Source organism: Trichoderma asperellum, chromosome 2, assembly GCF_020647865.1.
Source record: "Trichoderma asperellum chromosome 2, complete sequence".
Taxonomy (NCBI): Eukaryota; Fungi; Ascomycota; class Sordariomycetes; order Hypocreales; family Hypocreaceae; genus Trichoderma; species Trichoderma asperellum.
In genome coordinates, this window is record NC_089416.1 from 5817709 (window position 1) to 5844371 (window position 26663).

Sequence of the window (26663 nt, forward strand, 5' to 3'; positions counted from 1 at the left end):
ATACTCGAAAAGAGTGGGGTGTTTTCTGTTGAGTAGTCAGCAAGATTGATATCGGGATGGGAAATTTTGAATGGCGCCGTCGAGGTGGGTTGATAGCACTTCATCCCGCAGAACAGAAGATCAGCTGCCGGAGCAACAATGCCGCCCAGAATAGATCTGCTACAGCGACTAGGCACAGTCAATTGTATGGCTTTCACACTCCCTCTCTCCCAAAAATAGAAAATGGTTTCGGAATCGTTAATGAGATATGTCGCTAATTGAGCTTGTTAGTGTGCCTACGACCTTCGACGACACCGGCAACACAGGCCTTCCTCCCCATCGTTCAAAAGGCCAATCTGTCTCTGCGCGAAAGAAAGAAGAAGCAGAAGCAGGATCCGTACAAGTGGGCACAGGCACAGCAGCGCAAAGCTGCCAACCTCAAGAGACAGGATGAGCTCTTGAAGAAGCGAGACGAAGAATGGGGTGATCCCGTACGAGGCAGACTGACGCCGTTCCTCGAGTCTCTCGATTCAGCTGGCCAGAACCCGGTGACCAACGTGCCCCGAGACGCCAGCGGAAATGCTCTCGAGGAGCCGAGAGAGCTGCCCACGACGCCTGGCCTGCGCAACCATTTCCTTACCGATGCGGAGCTCGAAGATGCCGTCAAGCACGCCTATGCCCTAACGAAGCCCATGGTCGGGGTTGTAGAGTCACAGATGGACCCTACTACGGAGGAGGAGAGGAAGCAAGCTCACAACCAGAAGCACCAGAAAGCCGTTGAGGCCCTGAAGCGGATCACAGCCCTGAGCAACGGCAGCGCGCGGGATCGATTCCACGCCAACGTCAGGCGCATCGTTGATGAGTTTGGACGCCACAACACAGACAAGGTTCTCAAGCCTAAGCCGCAGTCCATTTCACCAAATACCACACCGATGCCTGGTCGTGCTGGACCAGATACTGGCAGCTCAGAGGTACAGATTGCAATCCTGACCGCCAAGATCAGATCGGTGTCCGAAGCGCTGGCAATCAACCGAGGATACAAGGATGTGCACAACAAGAGGAACTTGAGACTGCTTGTGCACCGACGCCAGAAGCTGTTGCAGTATATGGAGCGAAAGGAGAGAGGTAGCGAGAGATGGACAAACATGATTGAGAAGCTAGGACTCACACCAGCGACGTGGAAGGGACAGATCGATCTGTGAGGGAGGAGGAGAAATTAAAGAGACAAGGCGGAAGAAAAAAAAAATAAAAAATGCTGTAGGATAGTTAAAGCATCTGTATATGTATAGTAGAGCCCGTTAGAGGATGCGTGATTGCCTATGTCAATCGTTCGCCTCTTCCATATGCGCCTAATCTGAATGAACCCTTCCCGTGCAATTGATACGAAACGAAAAAGAAGAAGGAAAAAAAAATAAAACAGCCAACATTATACTACACTCGCACGCTGCTCAAGACAAGTCCATTATTAGTCCATGTGCCGCTTAGAAAACGCTGATAAAGTTTCCGATGCGATCTTTCTGGTTCTGAGCTATACACTCAGCAATCCATGTTATGTTCCGGATTTCCTATATTCGGTTAGTATCGTCATCGCTTCTCAAAATGAGATCACAAGATCACGTACTTGTTCTCTAAGCTTCACCCACGCATAGACGATGGCATAGGTAAATTGTCGCGTAAATGCGTCTTTGGAAATCTCCATCTCCTTCTGGTAAAACATGTCCTCCAAGCTCTTGCCGTCGGTGGAACCACCACCCATATTGCCGGGGCCACCGGAGCCGCCTAGGGAGACGGCATCAAAGAAGGTCTTGTAATCATGAACACCATCAACAGCAAGACGCACGCCCTCAACATCATCTGCCCGAGAGAGCATCAAGGTTCCCTCAGGATACAGCTTGCCAAAGGTAGGGTACAGCTTGTTGCGGTCTGCCTTGGTCAACTCGGTGCCGAAAGAGTTTAGGGTGATGTTGATAGCTCGGCGGTCTGCCTCAAACTCAAGGATGTTAGACATGACCTCAGCAGTAGGCGTACCAGCCATCTCTGAGTGGGTGTTGACAAATTTGTAAAAGTCCTCAAGATAGTTCTTGTAAAGGGTGTTTCGGACGATTTCGATGTTGAGCTCGTCCAAATCTTGGTGGCTCAGACTGCCCTTGAAGTATGGGGCGAGCGGAGTCTCGATCAAGACGCTGTTATAGAGCTCTTCAACATTGGTCGCGACGCACAGCACGGGCATAGTCTCAAACCATCCCAACGGGTGGCATCTCTCCAAGAGCTCTCGGGTATCTCGTTCGTGCAGGGTGCCGGTGATTAGCAGGGCGACGTTATCAATCATGTAGCCGTACGTCACGTAATCCATGAATTGAGCCAAGGCACCCGTAGCATTAGCGCGAACATATCGGAATTCCGAGATGAGCTTGTCTGTTGTCTTTGAAGCAAGCGCAGATGTCGATGGGTTTGGAGGAAGGGATGCGAGGAAGTCGCCGTAAGCAGGGCCAAGCTGCAGCTTCAGGTCTGCGAACATTAACAATAGGAATATATCTAACACGAGCTCATACATACCATCGATGGTCTCGCATTGTGTCAGGTTGTTGTAGGCTGGGGTCGTTAGAAGGCTGTTGCGGTAACCACGAACAATGCCCTCGATGTAGCTGCAGACCCCCCGTCAATAAAGCTAAATAGCGAAGCGCCCCAACCAAAACTCACCCATTGTTCACGTTGAATAGAAGGCCTTCCATCTTGTTTTGCTTCGTATATGCTCCGAGTTACGTAAGACGGACGAAATTAATGGTCAAACGAGCGGTGACGCACGGCAGCGGCGATGTTATAGGAGCTGGCTCGGCTTGTCCCGACGTTTCTTGATTTCTCGGAACTACTTCTGCATGGCCGGCGAGCAAGGCGCAATTGCAGCAGTGACACAGCGTCGCACGTGAGTGGTCCAGAAGCGTTCCGGAATTTCTGTAGCGCCGGCGCCCGGCGGCCCATCCCACTTAGAGGCTTTAGCACCAATGCAAAGCCAAAAATTTTGAGTGGAGACTAAAGCTTCAACTGAAAAATTTCCCAAACTCACTTTTTATTCGGCCTCTTCCCTGAATCCTCACGCACACAACTCTCTCAATTGGGATTTGGGAAGAAGAAGGAACTCCATTAGACAAGCGCCGGAGTCCTAGAGGGAGATTCAATTATTCACCATGTCTCTCTTCGTTCTTGCAGAGACGCCTGCAGGGTCAGTCTTCGAAGCCTCTAGCTATTCCTCGCCATGATGGATGATGGCGTGTATTTGGACTTGGACTGACAGAATTGCAGCTATGGCCTGTTGAAGGCGAGCGATAAGAAGATGCTCAAGAATGCCGATCTCGCGGCTGAGCTGGGAAAGCCGGAGCGCTTGATTGAGATGTAAGATGCTCTCTCGACTTACCCAGCCTCTACGATAAATTTTTCTTTGTTCCTTTTTTCCCATACTAACGAATGGTCGCATACAGGCTCAAGCTGAAGAAGTTCGTCAAGTTCGACAGTGCCGCCATGGCTCTTGAGGAAGCCGCCGCCGTCAGCCAGGGTCAAATTCCTCCTCTGTTGACCTCACTGTTGGAGGATTTGCAGGCTGAAAAGAAGGCTTCCTTGGCCGTTGCCGATTTGAAGCTGGGCACAGCCATTTCCAACCTGCCTGGCCTCAATGTCACCCCGGTGGCTGGCTCCGACACGATGGACCTTTTCCGTGCCGTTCGCGAACATGTTTCGTCCCTCATTCCCGGTCTCGACCAGGACGTCCTGGACCGCATGACCCTCGGTCTGTCGCACTCAATGTCTCGACACAAGCTCAAGTTCTCGGCCGACAAGGTCGATTCGATGATCATCCAGGCCATCAAGATGCTTGACGATATTGACAAGGAGCTCAACGTTTATGCTATGAGAACAAAGGAATGGTACGGATGGCATTTCCCCGAGATGGCCAAGACCCTCAATGACAACTTGGCCTACGCCCGTGTCGTTCGATCTGTCGGCATGCGAGACAACTTCAAGGATGCCGACCTTTCTGATATCCTCCCCGAGGACGTCGAGGCCTCGTTGAAGGCTTCTGCTGAACTCTCTATGGGTGTTGAGATTACTGAGGATGATTTGAAGAACGCTGTTGAGCTTGCGGACCAGGTTATTAAGTTTACCGAGTACCGAGCTCAGCTCACATCTTACCTGGAGAGCCGAATGCGCGCCATTGCTCCCAACCTGACTGCCCTTGTTGGCTACCTCGTTGGCGCCAGACTCATCTCTCACGCCGGATCCGTCCTCAGCCTGGCCAAGGCTCCCGGTTCCACCATCCAGATTCTCGGTGCCGAGAAGGCTCTCTTCCGAGCTCTCAAGACGAAGAAGGATACCCCCAAGTACGGTATCATGTACCACTCTTCCCTCGTCGGCCAGGCTACTGGCAAGAACAAGGGTAAGATTGCCCGTATGCTGTCCGCCAAGGTTGCCCTAGGTCTCCGTGTGGATGCCCTCGGCGATGACGAGGAAGAGGATGACGAGCAGCGTGCTGCCCTTGGTCTCACCAACCGAATCAAGCTTGAGAACTACCTCCGCAGACTCGAAGGCAAGGCTGCCCTGCCCAAGGGCACCAACGTTACTCCTTCTGGAGAAATTGTTTCAGCTGGCCAGTTCAGCCTCAAGGAGACCGGCAGATATGCTGTTGATGCCGACGGTGTGGTCGACCATGACATGGCCGACGCAGATGCTGAGCCCGCCACCAAGAGCAAAAAGTCCAAGAAGCCTAGAATCGAGGTCGTCGAGGAGAAGGACGTTGATATGGAGGACGCTCCTGAAGACTCCGATGACGACTCCGATGAGGCCTCAGTTAAGAAGCTTTCGGAAAAGGAGTACGAGCGCCTGGCTGACCTCTCTGGCCTGTCCGTCAAGAAGTTCAAGCGAAAGTATGAGCGCGGTGACATCCAGCTCGGTGAAGATGGCAACCCCAAAGTCCTCAGCAAGAAGGAGCTCAAGAAGCTGCGCAAGGCCGAGAACGACGAGGAGCCCGCCGAAGCTTCACCAGAGAAGAAGAAGAAGCGAAAGGCCGACGACGTTGAGGCCGAGCCCAAGAAGGACAAGAAGTCCAAGAAGAAGCGTGAATCTCTCGGTGCTTAGAGTTCTTCGAAGAAACGCCGACTCTTTTGAATAAGATGTTATATACATGTGTGTGCATACATACATACACACACACGCACGTGTATATATAACATCATTAGAGAAACGGCATCATCTATCGAAGATATAAAGGACAAAAAAATCTAAGACGACGAAAAAAAAAATCTAGAGAGGGAAAGCATTAAAAAAAGCGCAATAATTTCTTCCGCTATCTCTGCGAAGCAGGTCTCAAAAAAAGGAAGACCCGCATCTGCTTGGATGGGGCTCATGATATTACCGATGAGGTGGTCATGTAGATATGTGATACCTGAGATTTCTTTTTTGAGAGGCTTCCGGGCTATCTGTCACTGTTAATATGGCTGGCGTTGGGGGAGGGAAACAAATCTTTTCTGGCACAGGCGTGGTTTGGTCTTTGTTTGCTACAACTGTCTGTTGTTTATTTCTTTTTCTTTCTTTTTCTTTTTATTTAAACTACGCTGTTACCATGGGTATCTAGCAGAAGGGAGGAACTGAGGAGAGGCATGGAAATGTTATTTCCAGGAACTTGCTATCTAGGCCTTCCAATCAAAAAATGTTCTTGATCAATAATGCTGAAATTTCACTGCATCCATCCACTTGAATTTCAATTGATACATGCCAAGAAGAAGAAAACCAATAGCGCAAAGTAGGTGTAACATTAAATTGTAATTACAACTGCCATTAACTGCCAATTTTTTGCCTGTCTTCTGTCGCTCTCCTCAGGGTATCTTGGGTATCATACAGGTATCATACAGGCCAAATATCCATCCTTCTCATCCCAAGATCCGCATCCAATCACACATGGTATCATAACGAGCGTAAAAAGAAACATATCAAACCTGTAGCAATCAAAGCGTTATGCAGGCAGCGGGTATAAACAATTAAATCGAAAACAATAAATCGAGTTGCGGTGTCGAAGACGCAAGGTGAGGCAAACGTTGTATGAGGAAGTTGCGATGGGGAAAAAGTCATAGGCGTTATTGAAAACGATGGAACACACGGGGGCATGTCGCTTCTCGAAATCAAGTTGACCACGCTAAACCACCAAAGCCACCTCAAGAGTCAGCAGCAAGCCTTCATGCGAGGCACGACACTAGAAATTTTCCACGACGCGAGCGTTCATGGCTTGTTGGAAACCTGGGTCCTGACCTCCAAAATCGCGAGTATTGCCGGCGGTGCTAGTGCTACCTTCACCGGATTGGGCGAAATCGCCCAGTGCAGCATTCATGGTAGCTGCGTTGAGGGGCTGGCTGTTGCCAGGCAAAAAGATGACCTTGCTGTTGGCAGACTTGGCCATAGCCTGCATAGCCTCGAGGTAACGGATCTGCATGGCTGGCGCAGAACTCAAGATGTCGGCGGCTTGGCGCATCAGCTTGGCGGATTCGACCTAAAGAAAGCGTCATTGTTAGTCACTCTGTTGCAACACTCTTCACATGTATATGAAAAGCCCGGTTTTGTGGAGAAGAATTGGCAAAATGGCCAAATGACAATCTTGTAGTTCTTACCTCGGCCTTGGCGGCGATGATCTTGCTTTCACCGATTCGCTTGCTTTGGGCAGCCATTGAGAGCGAGTCTTGCAAGTCCTGGCTGAAAATAATATCCTTGATGAGCATGCTCTCAACTTGGACACCCCAGCCAGCAGCAACATCCTCAATAATTTCCCCAATAGACTGCGCAATCTCTTCGCGGCGCTCGATCACGTCTTGAAGGACACGGGCACCAACAACGTGACGAAGGGTGGTCTGGGTACGTTCAACAAGAGCTTGGCGGACGTTGGAGATACCAAAAGCGGCCTTGTGGGGAGACACAATGTGATAGTAGATGACGGAGGTCAAACGCAAAGTAACATTGTCTTTGGTCATGCAAGTTTGCTCGGGCACCTCTGCAATCTGGATCTTGACGTCGACTTGGATGAGCCTTTCGCTGAGGGGGTTGACCTTGACCAAGCCGGGATCGACTGCCTTGTAGAAACGACCGAACTTGGTGACAAGACCGACTTGGCCCTGGTTGACGTGCTTGTAAGGGTTGGGACAGATGATGCAGCAAGGAATAGCACCCAAAGTTCCAATGCATGAGCCGAGAGTGTTGACTGTGAAAGAGGAAAAAGGTTAGAATAAAGAAAAAGAATACAGCGCATAAGAATGTAAATAGAAGTGAGTTGCGACATACTCATACTACCATACCAACCCTTGGGGTTGGCCTCGCTTCCTACAACAGCGGCATAGCTTTTCTGAAGGTCATCTCCTGTAGGTGGCTTGACTGTCATCTTATTCTGGGGCTGGAAGCCGGGAGCTGAGAGGCCATCGACGTCAGCAGCCTTGGAGGTGCTGCTGTGGCCAGCGCCGTTGACAGCAGACATGATGGCGGTGTTGGTGGTCTTTTGAGGCGGCGATACAAAAGTCGCGTGGCGGTTGGAGAGACGAGGAGGAAGAGTTGGCAGAGGAGAAGGAAAATGAAGAAAGCAATGCCGCGCAGATGCTATCCAGCAGGTGGGAGTGAGCAGTGGGAAGGGGAAGACGGCTTTTGGAAGGGATGCTGAGCTGATCTTATATACTGTAGCACTACTACCTACCTACTACTAGGTAGGTACTACCAGGTAGGTAGGTCTGCGTACTGTTTACTAGCAGCTTGTGTGGTGTGGTGGGCGGCATTCCAGGTTCACAGACCGCAGGAGCACCCCAGGAGTGGAGCTGGGCAGTTGGGGTAGTCTCATGGGAGAGAGACAGCAGATGGAAGTCGCGACGAACGAAGTAAGTAGTAGGTACTCTGTACAAGCCCTCGCTTTGACAATGGGAATGGCTTACCCGGTCGCTTTGGCACCGGTGCGTTCTATGGGCAGTATCCCGGTACCTGGGCTGCCTTGAAGTAGTAAAAGAGCTGCTCTGCCTACACACTGCCTGCAACTTCGCAAAGGGATACTGCAAGGCAGGCATGTACAGTACATACACAGCCTCATCATCGCCATCACATCACCTGGCCAGCGCTCACCGGTACCTCGCCCGCTGTCCTCTCTTCTCCTCTTTTGATGTGCTCCAAGCACCGATGCATGCAGGTAGTGGCTACTTTGCACAACCGCATCCTCGCAATGAGGAAACAGCCGATCAAACCCTGTCGAAATCGTTCCGTCGATGCGCGTGTGCGGGTGGAGAAGGCACACTCGGCACCGCATCGCCGTGCGGGGAGGCAAAAGCGCAGTGGCCTCAAGGGTCCAAAGCTCTGCTGTATTTGCAATTCTGCAATGCAGCTGCACCGCTAGCGCAGCGCTCCAGCACACCCTCTTGCAGCTTTCCTCTTTGGGTACTGACGCTGCGCTCCGCTTCGGTCATAGCAGCTCCCATGGTGTGACGTGATGGACTCGCTCCGGTCGGTTTCAACGGGTCTCGCCCGCGAGCAGCGCGGAGATGCAGCCAAAATCATGGAGTGCGACACGTCCTGTTTCGAAACCTCCACTAGGCGACGACATTGTTTCTTTCTCCGCGCTGCCTCGCCTCGGCTGGGGTTATTGGCGAGAGGGCCATCTTTGATCTTCAACAATAGTACTACTATGCAATGGTGCTATTCATAGAAGCTGGATTGGGACTGTTGCTCGACACATAGCACTGTGCAAATAGACAGCCATATGGTCAGCTTATGACGACGATGCGAAACCAACGATAATTCCAAAGGGAGCGAGAATAGCAGGATATCCTTCCCTGGTCGGCTCCGTAGCAGCCAGCACGATGGCTTGATCGCCCTTAATTCCCGCCACCCACCTTTTTTTCTTCCAGACAATCGGAATACGCCCCAAGAACTTTCTATTGGAGCAGGTCATAGCAGGCTTCATCCAGCACGGAGCAGCCAGGATCCGGGTCACAGACTACTGCGCCATCGAGCCGAATTACCCTAGACCAGGGCCTGGACGTCATGAAAGCCTCACTTTTTGGATCCTTTTCGATAGGCGATGGACGCAATTTGTTAGATAATTCTTGGCCGCATTGCTGCAAACCGCAGGCACCTGACGACAATTGCTCATTATTATGGATCCAATTCCACTCGAGGTAGGGCACGACCAAAAAAGAGCTCACTGAAGCCTCATGCGCTTGCACCCAAGCCAAGCTAGACTAGCTGTCACCGTATTTGATGCGTATCGCATCGCTCGTCACAAATGAACTGTATCGACCCAATAATTACACTGCCTCATTTTCTCCATATTACCGCTCTTGGAGACCTACACTCTCCAGCCGAAATAACAACAGGAAAAGAACTCACCGCTAGAGGGAAAAGAGCGGCTTCACGTGGTTGTTTTTTAACATCAACCAGAAGAAAATATTGGGGCGCAGAATCAATCTTTAGAATCGCCCCCCCAAGGCCTCTAAAACAGCCCAGTAAATACGGTAATACCCAGCTAGTATAGCACCCTTTTTAGCCCTCGGCATGATGAAGTGCCACCAGCAAGTGCTGATGCCTGCTGATCACGCACCGGATCAACACAAGTCAGAAACCCCCGATCCTACCAAAGCCATCCTCTGCAATTTGCTCCGGCGCCGCGTTTCCAGAAGCCTTCTGTTTCTGGCCAGCTCTATGTACACCTCTCTCTACGCCACTCTCCACCAAAAACCTGACATCTGGAATCCAGAATATTGCCTTTTGCTGCGCCAACTTGAGCGGTTTCGTTTTTCTTCTTCTCTTGCACCGTCTCTTTTTTGCCTCTTCTTTAATGTCATCAAAAATCCTTCGCCCGGCAAAGCCACACTCTCTTCCCCGTTTCTTATATTGTATAAGCCTCTGCCAAGCCTTTCAATAATGGGGCCAATGCGAGTTGCCGCATCTGGAGCTGGACAACCGGCAATCCAATCCACTTTACGCTGAATACAGAATCATCATCCCGGTTTAAGCTAACTAACTTATACGCGCACAAGCGGGGAGCAGCAAAATAAATGAATAAGAAAATCTCATAACCTTGAGCATGTGCAACTTTATTATTACGCTGCATAATGATTATACTATAAGAGTGAGTTTTATTATATATCGAAGTGCTTTTTCTTCTACAGCTGCTATTACCTGTGCTACTTACTACATCTATTTGTTGCTTTTACGCTGAGCTGAGCTGCTGTCCAAACATTGTTTGAGGCTGATTGCCAGATTCATGTACATTTAGTGTTGCCACCATGGCAATCTTTTGTGCCTCTCGTACCAGTACGTTGTATGTATATTGCATTGGCTTTTCGGCTCCTTTGTAGATCAGGCGTACCTATGTACTAAGATCAGCAACACAACATCATCACTTGACTTCAATGAGACCCACATAGATTACTTCCTTCGTGTCTAAATGAGCCTCTCTATATAGTTTTTGCTTTCACCTCTTCGCGGTCTTGCAGCTTGGTAGTTGGGTAGATATGTAGATAGGCAGTCTGCAAGGCATAAAAAAAATGCATGCCAAGGATGGCAGTGCTTTCAACAGATAAAGAACCGAATATCATACCATGCCATTATCCGTGCCGTTTACTCTGCCGCGGTATTTCACTGGGGCTCTCGAACGATTCTTCAAGGAACAACAAAGAGACTAGCTTGTGCATAGCCTTCTGATACAGTCAAGGGTACCAAGTACCTAGGTAGGTACCTAGTAAAAGATACGTGGATATATAAAGTACATAGAAAACAAAACTCTAATAGTCATTTAGCCACCGTACAGAGCAGGAAAAGCTAGCTACATATCCTCATGTTCAACTCCATCCATATCCCATTTCTATTCCTTCTCCAGATGATATCATCTTCGAGCGGCCCTAAAAAACAATCCGTAGGTTTAACACCAAGCTTTTGTGCCCTCCCCCCTTTCTACCTAGTTCAAAGCAAACAAAAAGGCATAATTGATCATATTCTCTTTCTCCCGTCAATGAATCGTACAATTTTCTATCGAATCTCCGCATCTCGCATGAAATCAGGAAGAGAGAAGCCCGTCTCACTACTCTCTAGTCTTGCCGCGGCCAGTATTTGGGCAATGTCGTCCAGTCTAGCAGCAGCTTGACGTTCGGCGAGACTGTCCGTATTGACGGTGTTATCCGGCTCGCTAGGCTGAACCGCATCGGCGTCAAAGGCATAAATCTTTATGCCGCGCAGGTGAGTGTCCTTGCCGTTTTGGTGATTTTCTAGTATTTGCATTTGTAACACCCAAGACACGAGGGTGTTGCCATCGGGCTCGCCACCGACACCTGCAAGTGGTACCTGTTGCCAGCCCACAGGGCTTTCCATATTCATGGCGGCGAATTGAATAAGGTTGTTCTCACTCGTGCCAGATTTGAAGATGATTTTCGTAGGAGTGTAGGATTCATCTTCATTATAGTCGACGTAAAAGCGAATGTCTCGGATACCAACCCGTTTGACAAAGTAGATGGTAAGCTTGTGAGGCTGCGGACCATCCGATCTAAAGAGACAAAAGTCAGAAACTGAGTAGATAGAAGGAAGACAGAAAGAAGAAATAGATGTAGGTCGTCTTACTGCCAGTATGATGTCAAATCATCACTTCGAAGCTGTTCAACCCCATTGCCCGGCTTATGGCTGCTCACTGTAAACTTTCCCAAGTTTGAAATCTCCTTGAGGCCGAAGACAGCTGGATCTATTATTGGCAAGGGCTCTTCCTCCTGCTCTTCTTCGACCTGGTCGTCACAGTTGTCTTCGGCATTTTCATCGACGTTCTCGTTCTCGCCTAAGCTCACCTCTTCAGCGTCGTATTGACCATGAGACATGGCATCGTCATCATCGTAGGTCATCTGATTCGCCTGCTGTTCTAGGACAGCTGTCATGCCCCGCCTTGTCATCCCCAAATGGCTGAGATCAGGCTCCGAGTCGGAACCAGAGCCAGAGCCAGAACCATCACTGTCAAACTGCAGACTTAGGCGATTATTGGTGCTTCTTCGAGTAGCTGGGCCCATGTTAGCGGCGACTGATTGACGGATTCTACTGCGCTGTCGAAGCTGTCTGCGGCGGCGCTTTTTCTGCTGGGATGAACACAAGAGCGAATGCAAGAGTGAAAGCCGTTTTATCTCCCTCGTTTGGTGAGCCACTCGGTGAGAAAAGGCCTGCACCGTGGCATCACGATTCTCCTTATCTGGGGAGGGGAACGGTCTGAGGACCGACTCTCTGCGATCAAGAATAGTGCCGGCGGGCGAAATGGAAAGCGGCTGCAGGGGGCGACGATTGCTTCCCGTTGGCCTGTTGTAGGGGGGTGAAACTTCACAAGAAGGCAGGTTTTCTTGAGGCACTTGTTCCCGAGGTTGGAGGGCAAGTGGTACAAGAGGCATAGCTGGAAAACGAGTGTAGAAAACGAGTGTGGGTAGGCGACTCTGCCTTGGTGGAATGCAAAGGAACGAATGAATTTATTGGTAGGTGCAGTTGCTGTGCTGCCTTGGTTTTGGAAAGGAAGGGCAAAAAGAAGGTAATTGGGGAAACAACGAGGGAATGAATGAATAAAAGAATGAAAATAGGTCAAAAGTAAATGAATGGGAGTCTTCTGACGTAAAGAAGGACCACGACGGATGCAGAGGCAAACACACAAAAAAAAGGAGAAAATTGAAATGCTAATGCACCACGACTCCAGACGAAAATGCCCCAAACATGTTGGAAACGCAGAGGTGGAGGGTATTTATGAAAGATGGGTAGGGGACTGCCATTGTAATAGAAGACGGAGAGAGAGAGAATAAGCCATTCACAAGTGACGCCAAGGTGAGCAGCCAAATGCTCAAATTCAACAAGTCCTCTTTCATATATAAAGAAGCACACTTGCTCCCAATCTTGGCCCAAAAAGAAGAGAAATTAAATAAAAAAAAAAGAAGAGGAAGAAAAGAAACTCATCAGATGATACAAGAATAAATTCCCACTCACATCTATGTAGCCGGAATGGATTCGGCGGTGGCTCCATCTCACGCCTCCTCCCATGATTGCTATTATTGTTGTTGTTGCTGCTGCTGCTATCTGGCGTCTGGTGAGCGCCAACTGCTACGGCCAGGGCAGCGTCGGGCGTTACCTGGACCTGCACGGCCCGTCTGCGTGGATGGTTTCGGCGGTGATGCGTTGCAGCCTCGAGCTCTAGCTGGGCCTGCGCCTGGAGCTGAGCTTCTTGGCTTGAGGCTGCTGTTGAGGCCGCATGGCGGGTTCGCCTGGAGCCGCGAGGGACGTCCATAGTGAGCCCGTCATGATAGACTAACAAGACGAGCAAGGCCCACGGCGCAATAGCTAGCGTTGCTATGTGCGATAGTCCAAAGTGGGTGGGAGGGAGCGCGTGATCACGTGACAGATTTCAATGTTGGCAAAGACGACTCAACAATTTGTATTCGATGCTGCATTCTCTAACAAACGCTTTGTAAGTTGATCTGTAAAACAAACATCGACGAGCAAAATAGCCAAATTTTCAATCTGTGGCAACGCTATTGTTCTATAATGCGGCTCAACTTCCCAATTGAGAGACTCCTCCCCTCTCTCACGGATAACCATGTCGCTGTTAAACACTCCCAGCGAAATATACAGTAAACAGCTGGGGAAAATAAACTATTCAAGTCGATGCTTGCAATGCTATTCCGAAATGACATATCCCACTCCAAAGCCCATCTCCATATGAATAAGCGGTTGCCAAAGAGTTTCTTCTGCGTCGTTGAGACAGGCATAGAGCTGGTTATGTAGCTCCTGGCTAATAGAACGCATGTTTCTGCTATGCCGCCTCTTCTTCATTATTTATGCTTGCTGGAGGTGGAGTCTGTGAATTTGGAGGAGTCGGTGGTACTCCATTTCCTACTGAGCTCGCGTCCTCGTTGTGCTGTTGGACTTGGGCCCACCGCTGAGCCTGCTGCTGGTTCTGTTGGATGGTCTGTTGAATGGACTTTGCAAGCATGTCTTTCTGCTGCAGTAAAGCATGATCGATGAGGTATCTCGCCTCAAGTCCAAGCCCCTCCTGAGGATCATTCAGCGTCAAGTCCGCAGAACTTGGAGCTGCGTTGCTCTGAGACCCAAGTGGTTGACCTGTTGGAGGAGCGGCTGCTTTGGCTCCCCTCTGATCATTGGCATCTTCTACGTTCCGAACTGCCAGTTCTTCGTCTCCCTGATTCTCGTCTCCCTGACTGCCATGTCGAAGCCGATTCAGTCGTCGCTTCATCTTGGCCCACCCCCTAGACACTCTGTCTGATATCTGCAGCCTTTCATCGAGGACCGTCTAGATCAGGAGAAAAACGAGCATGCCGATGAAGATGAAGAGGCCGACGCATGTCAGTATCGGATTCCGATAGCCTCTCACTTTTTTATCTCCACGTATCTCATTCACGCTCATTGTCATTTCTCGGGAGCTGCCCTTGTGGCTAGCACCTCTGTTGGCAGGCACCGGCAGCAATAAAGTATCGGGTGTAGCGAAAAAATATCTGATGATGAAGAACAACAAGCTAGTGGCTAACGATGATATGGCTGCGATGAATACCTTGGAGTTGTGGAAGTCAAAGGCCCACGATCCGCCTCTTCTTGTAGCCCTGCGGAAGTCCAGTGAAGCTGGTACGTTGGACGGGAGATTGAAAAGGGGGGCAACCCTATCACGATCATGATTGTAGTCAGACATTTCTAGAAAGCAAGTGTTGTCAGCAGAATAAATCTGAAGCGGTGAATATGCTGTAGTAATGGTTGGTTGCAAATGTCCAAAAACGAGACAACGGGCATCTTGTGAATGTTTATCTATCGCCTGGGGCGATGAGGGCACCTTCCTCGGCTATATCGCATCTACCATGTTCCTGCTTGTCAAAATCACGTTTTGTGAGCCAATCTTGCCTTAAAATCAGTTTAGAAAGAACGAAAGAATCAAGATTCGAGCAAAAATAAGAGCCACCCTTATTCATTTCCAAAAAAAGATGCTCCTCGCTATATACGCTACATATGTAATCTCCCAAGCAGCCCTCTTGCTCTACCTAACCCTCAGCCTCGTCTTTCTATTTAATTCCCGCGGACATCTGCAGGTAACGGCATCTGTCTCGTCCATATATTCATCCCAATCTTCTCTCCGCTCACCACCGGTAGTCCCGCATGCAACGTCCTCTGGTCTCCCCTCCCATCCGTCAACAAGTTCTCCCAGTAAACCACATTCCCCTCAATGGGTCTGAAAGTGACGCCCGAATCGTATTCTTCATCGCAGTCAATAAACTTGCACCATCTTTCATCCCGCGGTGCATCCAGAATCGGGAAATTGGTCCCTCCGCCCGTCACGTTGTCTGCTTTGACATATCCAAAGAATGAACTGATGCGGTTGCCACCCTGGGACGCTGTCGCGTGAGCTGGATTTGTGAACCAGTCTGTGTGGAAATGGTAACGCTCGGTGACTGCGTATTTGACGAGCTGGATGGGCTCAAGGTGTGATTCCGGCACATCAAAGCCCTGGAAATCGAGAGCCCGAGCCTCTATGCATCGCACCACGGCATCTCTGTCGACGGTGGTTGACTGTGAAGTGCGGACAGAGTGAATGGCTGAGTTTCCACTCTTGAGGACCGCAGAGTGTTTAAACTGGCCTTGGCTATGGTATTTTGTCAATGTTAAATGCAAAACTTCTTCTCCGTTTGGGTAGGCAGGTAAGGTTGTCAAGGCTTGACCTACGCGAGCTCTTGTAAATGGAGTCTCTCCGCATCGGTAATGAAATTCTCCATGTAAATAACCAATGGCGATTTACTCAAAAGGTGGCTTTTATACGGCGGGTGCGTGCATTCGTAGCCATTCAGCTTTTTCTGCGCCGCATCATCCCCGACAGAGGCAATTCCCATGCCGACGGCCATCACGGCCAGCCAGGGAAGTAAGTTTTGCGAGTACATCTTGATGTTCTGTGAGGAGCAAAGGATGGAAGAAGGAGGAGGAGGAAAAGTACAATGGAAGGATGCTATATTGATCACAATCACCACACAAAAGAAGAAAAAAAAAAGGCAATCGGCAATAATCAGACGATGAACAGAGCCTTGATCCCCCCCCGGAATCTCAAACGAAACGTTGAAACACGAAACGTAGTGTCGATGCAGACAACAGGCGATGGCGTTTTGGCCCCCCATTGCCCATTGTTTCGAGTCTAGCCTACCCCTGCCCTGCAATCTGACTCGGGGCACGGAGGAATAGGCGCGGAGCTCATGTAGAACATCTGCTGCTGCTTCTCGAAAGAGAACTTAACCTGCTTGTTCAACTCTTTTCCAATTTGAAGAGAAATAAATATAACAATTTGTCGCAGATAGTGCAAAATGGTAAGGCAGAGCTTATCGAGCGTCTTGGTACAATGCGGGCTGCTGGCCAGCTGCGCAAATATGGTGTGTGCTTCGGAATTCAGCGGGGCAACGGAGGTGAAGAAGCTTCTTGCGCATAACGAATATACTCTGCTGGCTTGTAAGTCCAATTGAGATGCATTCTTCTAAAGTCTGAAAAGCGCTAATCGGTGGTTTTTGCATGTATGATTTAGTTGTCGCGGTAAGATACGGGCTTTATCCATTGTGTGCAATATGAACGGTGGGATTGACTCTCAGGGGTGACTTGCTCTCCGCCCTCATTCATACAGCCCGAATTGTGAGTGGGCTGATCTACTATCAAATTTATGGAATGACGTACTAAACATTTATGAATTAAAACAAAAGAGAAAGCAGTAAGAAACTATTAAAGGAATGGAAAACGGTTGAGAAAAATGTTGCTTCTACGGCTACAATCGACTGTGCAGCCGCCTCCGGCTTCTGTCACGAGATGGACGTCGTCTCCTTGCCCGCTATCCGTCTGTATCAAAAAGACGGGCCAACGACACGATATCGAGGTCCTAGAAGAGCCTCACCGTGAGTCCCATTTGACCTCCATCTTTTTTTTTTTTTTTTTTTTTTTTTTTTTTTTTTTTTTTCTCAATATCTGACATTCCAGCTTAGCATAGAGGCTTTTGTGAAACGAGCCCTTCGGCCATCTGTGCAAGACATTGCCAAGCAGCAGCAGCTCGACGACTTCCTCACCAGCGATGACTACGTATTTCTCGCTCAATTGCATAGTGACGACAAAAGCCTCGATGCTAGATTCAGAAATCTCGCAGAGGAGTTTTACGATCGGTATTCGTTCGGCATGGCAAGCGCTGCTGATGCCAGCTCCAGTGGCATCTGGTGCTACAACAACGTCGATGAATCGGAACACACAGCTACAGATCTAGACGATGCAGATGCTTTAAAGAAGCTGGTTGATGTCTGTACCGCAGAAGTGATTCCTCAGCTTACTCGACGCAACGAATTGACACATCTTTCCGTGAGTTTCTGCAATGTGCTCTTTGCCTTCTTCTAGGAGTGCTCCTTTTTTTTTTTACTAATACCTTTTCCCCGTTTGTTTAGTCGGGACGCTCTCTGGTCTATTACCTCTCCAAAAACGAAGCACATCGCCAAGCTTACACCAAAAACCTAAAGAGCACAGCCCAACAATACGCCCAATTCCTCACGTTTGTAACCGTCGACTCCAACGAGTACCCGGACTTGGCTCGCAACCTTGGTATCCGCTCCACCGGCGGTCTGGCCGTGCAAAATGTCCACAACGGGCAGGTTTTCCCCTTCAAGGGAGACACCACTTCGTCACACCAAATTGGCCAATTCATCGTGGCCATCTCTGAGGGTAAAGCTGAACCGTGGGATGGAACTTACAATGAGGGCCATGACGAGCTTTGAGATGTTACTTACAGCTATTCTCGGTGAAGGATTTAGACGAATGGAACTGTACGTCAATGTTTTCTGTCTGTTTAGAAGTACTAGTGGGCTATTACTAGCCTATTTTACGAGAACAAGCTTTGAACATATTGCTTGCTGCTGCTAAATGAAAAAGAGAGGAAGAAAAAAACTTGAGCGATCGTCGTTAGCAATGTGGTCAGATTTGATTGGAACTCAAAGCATTCATATTGTTAGACACGTTTGCCCAAATTTCGCACCGTAATCGTCAGCATGTCTTACATCATGGGCAGCTGGACCACCCTTTAACCTGAGTTCCTGTTGACTTGTCTCAGAAGCACGCCAGTCTAGATGTTTCACAAATAAAGTAATGGAAGGGATACAGTAGCAATGCAATAATGTCACCAGGATCTACTACTAGTCCGGTAACATGAAAGCGGGCTACTATGGTTTTTCTTATTTAAGAATATTTTACCTTGTTAGTCGAAGCGAAGGGGTACTATAAATACAGCCAATTGTACTCCGTACCAACAAAAGATCTACTGATCTGTTTCACTGAGGCTTGCAAAGGCTATAAACATGATCTAGCGAGAAATGCGACGGCAGTAGACATGCTCTATTGATCGCATTGATAGGAAGAAAGGGAGCATCTCCCCGCCGGCACGTCGGCTTGATAAGAGGTAAGGCGAAGACCTTGTCAGCCTTCACATCTGACAATATGTGCCTCGTATTTGCACATTCAACTTCTGTGATTACCCATGTTATGTGATAGTGTTTGCTTTTCTCCATGGCTGAAAGCGGTATACTTGTCTAGTCCAAACTCAAATAAAGGAGTCTCCAAATCCTTCCCGAAGCCGAACTTGCGGACCAAGGGCCAAACGAGTGTCAAATACAAGCGGTCAACTTAACCATGCCATCTACGCGAGCCTTTTCCCTGGCGCTGGCCTTCAGCGTGTTCTTTATGGCATTGGTGATCACCGTAGAGCGGTTGGTACTGTCATGTACTGACGGGATTTACTGCCGAGGACAGCACCAGGTGACGAAACGGCCAGAAGCATTCAAACACGATCACTCTCAGCAGGCTGATGGACAGTCGGCACTTTTGTCCATAGAGGCGCCTAGCGATATCTTGTCGACGGCGTCTGCCCCGGAGCCAGCCGGTCGATCAAAACATGCGCCGGAGCCCGGCTGCGCGCAGTTCCCTGATACTTCAAAGGTCCTCCTAGTCATGAAAACAAAAGCCTCTGAAGCCTTTTCCAAACTTCCAACTCAGTTGATAACGAATCTGAAATGCTTGCCAGAATTTCTCATCTTCGGCGACATAGAACAAGAGATTGGAGGATATACGGTCCACGACAGCCTCGACAGAGTCTTAGATTCAGTGAAGACGGATAATAGAGACTTTGACGACTATTTTCGACAACGCCAATGCGCGACCCATCAAAAGAGCTGCAGTCAAAACGTGAAATTTACACAGGACGGATGGGACTTGGACAAATACAAGAGTATCCATATTGCCGAAAAGACGTTCAACATGCGGCCCAACTATGACTGGTATTTGTTCGTCGATGCCGGTGCTTATGTGGTGTGGCCAACGATGTTGCGCTGGCTAGAAAAAATGGATCATACTGGTCCTATGTATATCGGCAACAAAGCATCGGTAGGCGACACGCACTTTGGCGATGGAGGCAGTGGCTATGTCGTCTCTAATATAGCCATGCGCGACTTGTTTGAGGGTAAGCATAATGTGGCCAACCGATGGGACGAAGCTACCAAAAGCCATTGCTGCGGCGATCTCATGTTTGCAAAAGCATTAAAAGAGACCGCAGGGATCAGCGTGAATGACACGGTAAGGTTTAACTCGTATCTAGTGAAGTCCGATCTTCACAGATCTCTTTCTCTTCCAACTTGTCGTGGTTGTGAAAGACTCTATGCTGACTTGATATTCTGTGTTAGTGGCCAACAATGAATGGAGAGAAGCCGTTTACCATTTCTTATTCTAGCACGCAGTGGTGTCAGCCCATTGCTACCATGAACCATTTAGGGAGCGAAGAGCTGTCTGCCTTGTACGCCTTTGAACGAGGGCGAAACTTTGCCTCGCCTATGCGCATCAGGGACCTCTACCATCACTTTGTGGCACCGCAACTTGTGCCTTTCCGGCCAGACTGGGATAATATGAGCGACGACGTCTTTTACTTGAACATGTCTGATAATACGTATGACCATTCCCAGCTCCGTAAAGCGAAACTGGAAGGGCTGTCTCCTCTTGAGAAAATGGCCCACTTGAGCTTTGACAGCTGTCTACGAGCTTGCCAAGTCGATCCAGCTTGTTTGCAGTATAGATATCACGATGGCGTCTGTGGATTCAGTTGGACAATCAAGCATGGCTATCCGAAGCCGAAGGCTAGCCAAATATCCGACAGGTGGATGAGTGGATGGGACGTTGACAAGATTCAACCATGGGTGCAGGAGCACGATGACTGCGCTGATGAGATTAAGTGGCCCCTGGTCTAGACGCCGCAGCCTTGAGATGAAGCAATCGCAGGTTGAGGCTCGTGATGCAGAAACCCAGAGGGCAAGCATTAGATTTGTTGTCAACGTCAGAAGATGGAGGTTGAGCATGTGAGGCATGCGTCTACGCTAGCTGCAGGCCACGGCAATCCCTGATCCGATGTTCTCTCGAGTCAGGAGGACAGCCAACGCGGGGGTTGACCAGAGAGCAACCGCAGCAATATTGCAATTCTCCATATTCTCCATGAGGCTCAGAGTCCATTAGTTGAGTGGCCATGAGCCATCTCATGCTCCCTTGTTACAGAACACAGGCGTGTCTGAGGGCAATGCGAACCGCCCCTGGCAGCGCGAGTGAAGGAGAATCGAACGAAGTGGACATTGGATCGGCGCAACTCGGCGCATGAGAGATGTACGAGCAAGAAGGAGGAAGAAGGAGAAGGACACTTGAGCCTGTGTCGGGGAGATGGAGATGGGCTCAGAATTGGGCATGGAGGGACAAGGGTGGGTCTGGGGATGAAGTCGAAGAAGGAAGGAGCCGTGGAAGCCAATCTGCGAATGCAGGCGCCCGAAGCACGGCCTGGAAGACGAGTACGGGGTACACGGCGCCGGGCTCCATATGATACGAGGACGGAGTAGACGATACTCGTCGCTGATATGCCATAGCATCATCCTGCGGCTCAATTCCATCTCATTTATTGTTTTACTGTCACGTAATCATGTATAGGTAACCAGTGAATGCCTTATCATGGCTCTTCTGCTAGCAGGGCTTAAGCTCCTTTAATAGAGATAGCGGATACAGCCATGGTAGTAATAGTAACTGTTGGTGTGGTCTTGGATCTAACATTCTCCATCTATGGCATTTTGCCGCATCTGTTCTTCTCTTGTCCCAGGAAAGCTAAAGCAAGCACTGGTGGAGTTGTATCTGTATATGTTGTGTTGTATTAATCTCAGCGACTTACTATGTTAGCAGCTACTAGGCTATATTCCCGTCAATCAAAATTTGACCCTAGACGCTCCGAGTCAATGCCGCTCTGATCTACAAGCGTTATGAAGAACTACAAGAGCTAAATTTACCTACTAAAGCTACACCGAATATGGCGGGATGATGCACTCGGCCGGTACATGCGGAACTGGCAGCTCGGAAGAGATGGACGTTGGCTGACTTGAAGCCTATAAGATAGTTTCTTTGGTGTTTGGTGAGCTTGAAGCTTAATTAGTGCCTGCAACTACTGTAAGGTTACTGCTTCATTCCAGCGCTGCCGCATATTGCAGGCTCCTGCTATGCAGGCACTTGGGTTCCCCCCGTATTACAGCTGTCGGCATATCCAGCGGCCCTGCTAGCACTACCGCCATGTTTTACAGCCGATGCTACACTGCTTGTTGCCGCTGCTACAACCCTGGGGACCCTTATTAGCAGTATCGCCAATGCCGCCAAATGGGGGCTCTGAGGGGCCCCGAATATTACCAGTTGATGTCATGGAGACTGCTGCAGGAAGGTAGGAAAGATAGGTTCCAAAAAAAAAAAAAAAAAAAAAGGCAATGCACCCCTAATTCCAGCCTCGGCCTCCCCTAAAATGTTTCCTAATTTATCTCAATGTTCCCTTTTTCTTGGTCTTCTTCCGCCACTCACCTCGCCTTCCCTTTTCCCCCTTCGCGCTTCATCTGTGCTGATTGGTACGTGCTCTCGCACCTGTAAACCACCACCGCATGGCGAGCGAGATGATGGACAGCAGCGCAAGCGAGGGAGGTGATGCTGCGATATTCCCAGCTCCACGCTAGGGCTGCTTGGCGGCGCTTCCTCATGCATCAACTGACCCGCCCAAAGTATCACGGCTAGCGGCCTGTAGCGCGGTGCATAGATTGAATGAATGAATGCCTGACTGGGGGCAGTTGACTTTGGATTGATTAAAGTGTCAGTCTTTGTTAGGCTTCCAGTCTCCCAAACTCAACTGATACAGGCAGCCAGCCACGGCGTCCATCAGCAGACGTGGCCCAGCACCAATCACCAGGACCCCGGCATGTGATACAGGCATGATGCTCAGGTCCCGTTCCTAGAGCAGACGCCTAGAAGGAAGAGAAGGATCAAGAAGACGCAGAGGCGACCCGACCAGGACTTGCTGTATATTTTGTGTGCGACCCTCCCACAAGCATTGTATTGTTTCCTCGATGCGAGAAATTATGACGAGAGCCATGTTGGACATTTCGACCACTGCCCTCTTGGATCTATTTTAGCTGCGTTCCATCCCATTTCCCCCTTTATTTCATTCTTCCACCACCACTCAGGCGCAACGGCACTCGTATTAAAGTTAACCTTTTGCGAACCTCCACTCTCGCTTCCTTTTGTTCCGCCAGCGAATGAAAAGAAGGGCATGTCGTGCAGCTGGTGATGTTGATAGCACTGCCTGCATATATAATCACCATCAATCATCGTCATCGTCATCACCGCCATCACCGCCATCACCACCTCTCCGGGGCACCACCACCACCACTAATACCTACAAATACTGCTACTTGGGGCTATTTGCAGCGCCAAATATACCGGTCCCCAACGGACTAGTACCGTTTCGTCCGCCCCCCCCCCCCTGCCCACTTCGAATTTGGAGCTCCCTGTTGCTTCTGGTGCAGCTCTTTGGCCTTCGTCCCCCTGGTCGATTCGATTTCCCCTGCTTTGTCTCTGTTCCTGGCTCCGCCATCTGACCAGGATAAAGGGGAGAAACGAAGAAGTAGCTGCAGACGGAACATTCATCAGTTTGCAGAGCCCAATCTTTTTTTCCCTCCCACCTCCGCCTGCACTATCGAACTCGCCGATATCACTTCGTTGTGGTTTCTCGTATCTGCCATCAATTCCCAAGTTCTGTTCACGACCAACAGCGATCGATACCCAGCAACCGACGCCAGCGAATACTCTCTTCTTCTTCTTCTTTTTTAATCCTTACTGCTTCTCTTTTTAATCCCTTCTCCATCTATCCAGCTCTACCCCTCATTGCAGCTCCCACCGCCACCATGTCTTTCACCGATGAGGAGCTTGACCGCAACTGGCAGCCCAACGGCCGACGACCGCAGTCGTAAGTCTCCCGACCCAAATCGCAGCATCGCAATGAGACCGAAAAGCGCACTCTTCAGCGATGGCGATCTGCATACTACGCAGAGCCATATGCTGATCTTTTGACTTTTCTTTACTTCTTCTTTTAATTCTAACCGTTTACAGAACCATTGCCAGAAACTTTCAATTGGAACTGGAAGACATCTTCAACTTAGACGAGCATAAGGCAGAGCTCCAAGAGTCGCTCGACACCAGGTTCGTTCATCCCAATGACCCCTTCGGCCATTTGCTCTTGTTCCACATCCCTCTTCTAACCGGCGCCATTTCCATCTTCCTCGCAACAGGAGTTACAACATCGGCAAGAACAACGAAGAGCTCGCCTCACTCGAGGAGCGCCTCCGCGAAATGGAAAAGCGCCTCAACGCCGCCGGCATCACCTCACCCGCCACCGACGACAAAGACGAGCAGCACTCACCCAGTTCGACGCCCAAGCCAGAGGCCTCTTCTCTCGCCGCACCCCCAGCAGACGACAGTAAGTCCAGGTCGCGGCCAGGAACCGCGCAGCCGACCCAGCAAGCCCCCAGCTCTGGTGACATGCCTCCAACCCCCGGGGCCAGTGAAGGTGAATATTACGTTGTGACTCGCGAGGATTTAATGGACGACGCCCCCCGCTGACTTTTGGTTTCTCCTTCTTTTCTACCCATTGAAGATGGTGATCGCGAGTAAACAAATTTAAAGAAAAAAAAAACATATCCAAACGGCATTTTCTTTTTTTTTTTTCCTCGGACGCGCTTGTCGACGACAATACTTGCCTAGGCGATTTCTCTCTCCCCCCTCCGATTGGGCCCATCCACGACAATATGCTAGATGCAACTCTCACGGATTTGTCAACGCAACTGGTTTTGGCCCCAGGAAAACTGGTTTTACTCTCCGGCGGAAGAAGGCCATTGATAACGACGAAATGCGCCATTCACCACAGTCGCTCTTCTCGCCAAGCTCCCCACCTGGATTCGGATCCTTTCCAAGAGACGTCACCCGGCCACGCTCGCTACCAGACACGTTTTCCCACTTCCGGCGTTTATATATAAGGTTTTTTCCACACAACACAAACCACCGTTCTTCCGGATAGGAAGCTGCGTTCAAACCTTTTTTTTTTATTGCTCTTTTTATGCTTCCCTTTAGCCCAAACATAGTACCCTTTCGACATGGCATTTGTCGAGCTCTTTTTTCTTCTTTGTTTTACAAAGGCACTCATACACACACACACAACACACACACATACAGCAGCTATACAGCAGCTATACACATATATTATACCACATTTAATGCACACAACGCAGAGCATGTTTCCTTTTCTTTTGAAATGAAACGGGCTACTAGGACGCACTTGGAAATGGGATGGCTAGATGAATGGATGGGGGGGAAATGGATGGATGCGGAGGGGAAGCTTTTATGGGAACGGGAGGAAGTATCCACTGGTCTCACCCAATAATGACGGGCTGGAGAGTGCATTTGTATATACCAGCTCTAGGATGAATGCAATACAAAAGATTATAAACAATACTTGTTATAAAGTTCATGTCAAGTCAATTATAGTAGTCTACATACTATATCAACCTCAAGCCATCTCTCTATCCGAGATATGAAGCCCACTTTTGTTGTTTTTTTAATCCCCAAATATTATGTATTATACATCAAGCATTCTCCAAGGGTTCAAAACCCACTAAATCAAAGTAATTAGCATCTCTTCAACTAAGTCGCGATGCGGCCGAGAGCTAGCCATTCCAACGCGAACCAATCCTCAAGCTTGGCCTTTTAAGGAGTCATGAGTGTAAGATCCTTCGCTTCTCTTTTCATTCAGCATCATACAATTCCTTGTTGGCAAAGCCAACTCGCCCTCTCTCGAGATCAAACGCCACATACAGCGCCTTGAGCATAATATCTCCTATCACTGTGACGGATAAATCTTCGGCGCTCTGCATACCTCCCCAACAATAGGATGGGTCAATTTCAACGGGGCCGTAGTTGAGATACGGGCCAGGAATAGTCAGAATACGGTCACTCCCAGGTATTCTGAGCATAAGATTAGGCAAGTCCTTGGCAACCTCGCAGGGGAACGTGAATGCATTTGCTAGTCTTTGATCAACTTTCATGCCTGGGATCGTGAACCAGTAGCCACTCGCTAGATTGTCAGGCAGGAACATCAGTGTAGTGCCAGTATCGATTGTTGCCTTGAACTTCTGCGAGTACCATGGCGTCGTCTGCTCTCCCCAGGTGGTGAGATTGAACTCGACATCCCAGTGGGGGCTATCAGGATCTGTGTCAACCCATGTTATTTCCTCAGAGGTACGGCTTTCATTGAGATAGCCAAAGGTGAAGAGACCTGAGGCATTCCGATTCAAGTCAACGCCAAAGACCTGGTGCTCCAGTTGTTGGCGCAATAGACTAAGGAAAGACGGTGCTGGAGGGCTAATATTGTTCGGTAGCCTCTTAGCCAAGCCTAGGATACCACTTAGTTCAACTTCTTGTTCGAAACGGCTGGTGACCATTTCTGCCGACTGCACAGCTGCTTTTTCCACTCTGAAGTCGCCTAACCGAACTGTGTCATGGTACACAATACCATCAGCTGAGGTGCCATCCACTATTTACGCGTTAGAAGAAGCGTATCTAATATACCCTAAATACTCCAATGCAACTTATTTCCTATACTCACAGTACTCAACAGACCATCTGGCGTTTTCAATAAGGTGAGCAGTCGTAGAATCGTTAGGGTGATATCGGGGGGCCCATGGACCCTTTCGGTTTACGCGGTATGTCGTGTCAGTCGATTGGAGCCATCTTGAGTCGACGATATTAGAAACATAGTCCAGCTAGCTGTATCATGAAGCTCAAACTTACAGATCCGAGGACCCTGTATCCAGAGCCAACTTCAGGGTCTGAGGCGGACTCCCAATCTGAACATCAGCCACATAGATGTCGTCGCTTCCTATAGGTTCAACATCGACTTGACCAACTGCACGACCTCAGCATTCGTCTACAGAAAGGGCCACGCCCAATCAAGGCTTACCGCCGTCAATCAAGGCAAACGAAGACGCAATCTCTTTCGGCACTCCCTTCCCCCATTTGTGACGGGCAGCAGCCCAGTCGCGCACAAAGTTTCGAGACGCATTTCGTTTTGGATTCACAGCGAGTGCGAATCCATCGGGAGATCTGGTGGCGTTTGAAGAGGGAGAAGCCGAGACCAAAGGCCAGAGAGGAACAAGGAGGAGGAAGAGGATAAAATGCCACATCGCTTTGGCTTGTTTGATTCAAATTTTTCGTAACAGTGGGGGGGG

At 49.4% G+C, this 26663-nt stretch overlaps 12 protein-coding genes across 13 annotated transcripts; 6 read left to right on the forward strand and 6 right to left on the reverse strand.

Annotated features, from left to right (window-relative positions):
* Positions 1-34: 34 nt before the first annotated feature.
* Positions 35-1369, forward strand: TrAFT101_004222 (mitochondrial 37S ribosomal protein uS15m). The gene is made up of 2 exons (XM_024898878.2): positions 35-184; positions 271-1369. Exons 1-2 carry the CDS (start codon positions 139-141, stop codon positions 1179-1181), a joined length of 957 nt encoding a protein of 318 aa, XP_024765992.1. The 5' UTR covers positions 35-138; the 3' UTR covers positions 1182-1369.
* A 91-nt stretch (positions 1370-1460) lies between these two features.
* On the reverse strand, positions 1461-2711 carry VMA6 (H(+)-transporting V0 sector ATPase subunit d; the record flags this gene model as incomplete). The annotated part of the gene is made up of 4 exons (XM_024905728.1): positions 1461-1544; positions 1601-2487; positions 2536-2624; positions 2680-2711. 4 exons carry the CDS (start codon positions 2709-2711, stop codon positions 1461-1463), a joined length of 1092 nt encoding a protein of 363 aa, XP_024765991.1.
* Positions 2712-3030: 319 nt separating this feature from the next.
* TrAFT101_004224 (uncharacterized protein) lies at positions 3031-5718 on the forward strand. Its single transcript, XM_024905726.2, has 3 exons — positions 3031-3199; positions 3280-3369; positions 3456-5718. Exons 1-3 carry the CDS (start codon positions 3165-3167, stop codon positions 5101-5103), a joined length of 1773 nt encoding a protein of 590 aa, XP_024765990.1. The 5' UTR covers positions 3031-3164; the 3' UTR covers positions 5104-5718.
* Positions 5599-7655, reverse strand: TrAFT101_004225 (uncharacterized protein). Of its 2 annotated transcripts, XM_066127099.1 has the most exons (4): positions 7291-7655; positions 6627-7210; positions 6271-6508; positions 5599-6157 (listed from the first exon to the last, which is right to left on the reverse strand). In XM_066127099.1, exons 1-4 carry the CDS (start codon positions 7478-7480, stop codon positions 6144-6146), a joined length of 1026 nt encoding a protein of 341 aa, XP_065983208.1. In that variant the 5' UTR covers positions 7481-7655; the 3' UTR covers positions 5599-6143. The 2 variants fall into 2 exon arrangements, with proteins under 2 accessions (XP_065983208.1, XP_024765989.1); XM_024898907.2 differs by having other exon boundaries at positions 5599-6508.
* A 3078-nt stretch (positions 7656-10733) lies between these two features.
* Positions 10734-13299, reverse strand: TrAFT101_004226 (uncharacterized protein). The gene is made up of 3 exons (XM_024898806.2): positions 12979-13299; positions 11596-12019; positions 10734-11521 (listed from the first exon to the last, which is right to left on the reverse strand). The coding sequence occupies exons 1-3, from the start codon at positions 13274-13276 to the stop codon at positions 11011-11013; spliced, it is 1233 nt and encodes a 410-aa protein (XP_024765988.2). The 5' UTR covers positions 13277-13299; the 3' UTR covers positions 10734-11010.
* A 502-nt stretch (positions 13300-13801) lies between these two features.
* On the reverse strand, positions 13802-14242 carry TrAFT101_004227 (uncharacterized protein; the record flags this gene model as incomplete). Its single annotated transcript, XM_024903087.2, has 1 exon — positions 13802-14242. The coding sequence occupies one exon, from the start codon at positions 14240-14242 to the stop codon at positions 13802-13804; it is 441 nt and encodes a 146-aa protein (XP_024765987.2).
* A 709-nt stretch (positions 14243-14951) lies between these two features.
* On the reverse strand, positions 14952-16141 carry TrAFT101_004228 (uncharacterized protein). The gene is made up of 2 exons (XM_024899027.2): positions 15715-16141; positions 14952-15634 (listed from the first exon to the last, which is right to left on the reverse strand). The coding sequence occupies exons 1-2, from the start codon at positions 15924-15926 to the stop codon at positions 15061-15063; spliced, it is 786 nt and encodes a 261-aa protein (XP_024765986.2). The 5' UTR covers positions 15927-16141; the 3' UTR covers positions 14952-15060.
* Positions 16142-16292: 151 nt separating this feature from the next.
* TrAFT101_004229 (uncharacterized protein) lies at positions 16293-18037 on the forward strand. The gene is made up of 4 exons (XM_066127100.1): positions 16293-16482; positions 16556-16916; positions 17004-17367; positions 17451-18037. The coding sequence occupies exons 2-4, from the start codon at positions 16831-16833 to the stop codon at positions 17775-17777; spliced, it is 777 nt and encodes a 258-aa protein (XP_065983209.1). The 5' UTR covers positions 16293-16482; positions 16556-16830; the 3' UTR covers positions 17778-18037.
* A 330-nt stretch (positions 18038-18367) lies between these two features.
* TrAFT101_004230 (uncharacterized protein) lies at positions 18368-21175 on the forward strand. The gene is made up of 3 exons (XM_024898906.2): positions 18368-18454; positions 18589-19623; positions 19731-21175. The coding sequence occupies exons 2-3, from the start codon at positions 18685-18687 to the stop codon at positions 20286-20288; spliced, it is 1497 nt and encodes a 498-aa protein (XP_024765984.2). The 5' UTR covers positions 18368-18454; positions 18589-18684; the 3' UTR covers positions 20289-21175.
* A 2113-nt stretch (positions 21176-23288) lies between these two features.
* TrAFT101_004231 (uncharacterized protein) lies at positions 23289-24054 on the forward strand (the record flags this gene model as incomplete). Its single annotated transcript, XM_024899061.2, has 4 exons — positions 23289-23350; positions 23494-23583; positions 23673-23950; positions 24038-24054. The coding sequence occupies 4 exons, from the start codon at positions 23289-23291 to the stop codon at positions 24052-24054; spliced, it is 447 nt and encodes a 148-aa protein (XP_024765982.2).
* Positions 24055-24496: 442 nt separating this feature from the next.
* TrAFT101_004232 (uncharacterized protein) lies at positions 24497-24820 on the forward strand (the record flags this gene model as incomplete). Its single annotated transcript, XM_066127101.1, has 1 exon — positions 24497-24820. The coding sequence occupies one exon, from the start codon at positions 24497-24499 to the stop codon at positions 24818-24820; it is 324 nt and encodes a 107-aa protein (XP_065983210.1).
* Positions 24821-25181: 361 nt separating this feature from the next.
* TrAFT101_004233 (uncharacterized protein) lies at positions 25182-26618 on the reverse strand (the record flags this gene model as incomplete). The annotated part of the gene is made up of 4 exons (XM_024903085.1): positions 25182-25969; positions 26042-26166; positions 26227-26341; positions 26396-26618. 4 exons carry the CDS (start codon positions 26616-26618, stop codon positions 25182-25184), a joined length of 1251 nt encoding a protein of 416 aa, XP_024765981.1.
* Positions 26619-26663: the final 45 nt, after the last annotated feature.

Excerpts from the sequence above, each read along its gene's own strand:
- TrAFT101_004228 (XM_024899027.2), bottom strand. The coding sequence starts at position 15,926 with ATGTACTCGCAAAACTTACTTCCCTGGCTGGCCGTGATGGCCGTCGGC. Across the intron at positions 15,635-15,714 it reads CTCCATTTACAAGAGCTCGC|CCAAGGCCAGTTTAAACACT; the intron begins GTAGGTCAAGCC and ends AAAATACCATAG.
- TrAFT101_004229 (XM_066127100.1), top strand. The coding sequence starts at position 16,831 with ATGGACGTCGTCTCCTTGCCCGCTATCCGTCTGTATCAAAAAGACGGG. Across the intron at positions 16,917-17,003 it reads GGTCCTAGAAGAGCCTCACC|CATAGAGGCTTTTGTGAAAC; the intron begins GTGAGTCCCATT and ends ATTCCAGCTTAG. Across the intron at positions 17,368-17,450 it reads ACGAATTGACACATCTTTCC|TCGGGACGCTCTCTGGTCTA; the intron begins GTGAGTTTCTGC and ends CCGTTTGTTTAG.
- TrAFT101_004226 (XM_024898806.2), bottom strand. The coding sequence starts at position 13,276 with ATGGACGTCCCTCGCGGCTCCAGGCGAACCCGCCATGCGGCCTCAACA. Across the intron at positions 12,020-12,978 it reads TCCATTCCGGCTACATAGAT|CTACTCGAAGAAGCACCAAT; the intron begins GTGAGTGGGAAT and ends ACATGGGCCCAG. Across the intron at positions 11,522-11,595 it reads GATTTGACATCATACTGGCA|ATCGGATGGTCCGCAGCCTC; the intron begins GTAAGACGACCT and ends TTGTCTCTTTAG.
- TrAFT101_004222 (XM_024898878.2), top strand. The coding sequence starts at position 139 with ATGCCGCCCAGAATAGATCTGCTACAGCGACTAGGCACAGTCAATT. Across the intron at positions 185-270 it reads GCGACTAGGCACAGTCAATT|TGTGCCTACGACCTTCGACG; the intron begins GTATGGCTTTCA and ends TGAGCTTGTTAG.
- TrAFT101_004224 (XM_024905726.2), top strand. The coding sequence starts at position 3,165 with ATGTCTCTCTTCGTTCTTGCAGAGACGCCTGCAGG. Across the intron at positions 3,200-3,279 it reads CTTGCAGAGACGCCTGCAGG|CTATGGCCTGTTGAAGGCGA; the intron begins GTCAGTCTTCGA and ends ACAGAATTGCAG. Across the intron at positions 3,370-3,455 it reads CCGGAGCGCTTGATTGAGAT|GCTCAAGCTGAAGAAGTTCG; the intron begins GTAAGATGCTCT and ends GGTCGCATACAG.
- TrAFT101_004230 (XM_024898906.2), top strand. The coding sequence starts at position 18,685 with ATGCCATCTACGCGAGCCTTTTCCCTGGCGCTGGCCTTCAGCGTGTTC. Across the intron at positions 19,624-19,730 it reads GGATCAGCGTGAATGACACG|TGGCCAACAATGAATGGAGA; the intron begins GTAAGGTTTAAC and ends ATTCTGTGTTAG.
- TrAFT101_004225 (XM_024898907.2), bottom strand. The coding sequence starts at position 7,480 with ATGTCTGCTGTCAACGGCGCTGGCCACAGCAGCACCTCCAAGGCTGCT. Across the intron at positions 7,211-7,290 it reads GGGTTGGTATGGTAGTATGA|TCAACACTCTCGGCTCATGC; the intron begins GTATGTCGCAAC and ends CCTCTTTCACAG. Across the intron at positions 6,509-6,626 it reads TCATCGCCGCCAAGGCCGAG|GTCGAATCCGCCAAGCTGAT; the intron begins GTAAGAACTACA and ends CGCTTTCTTTAG.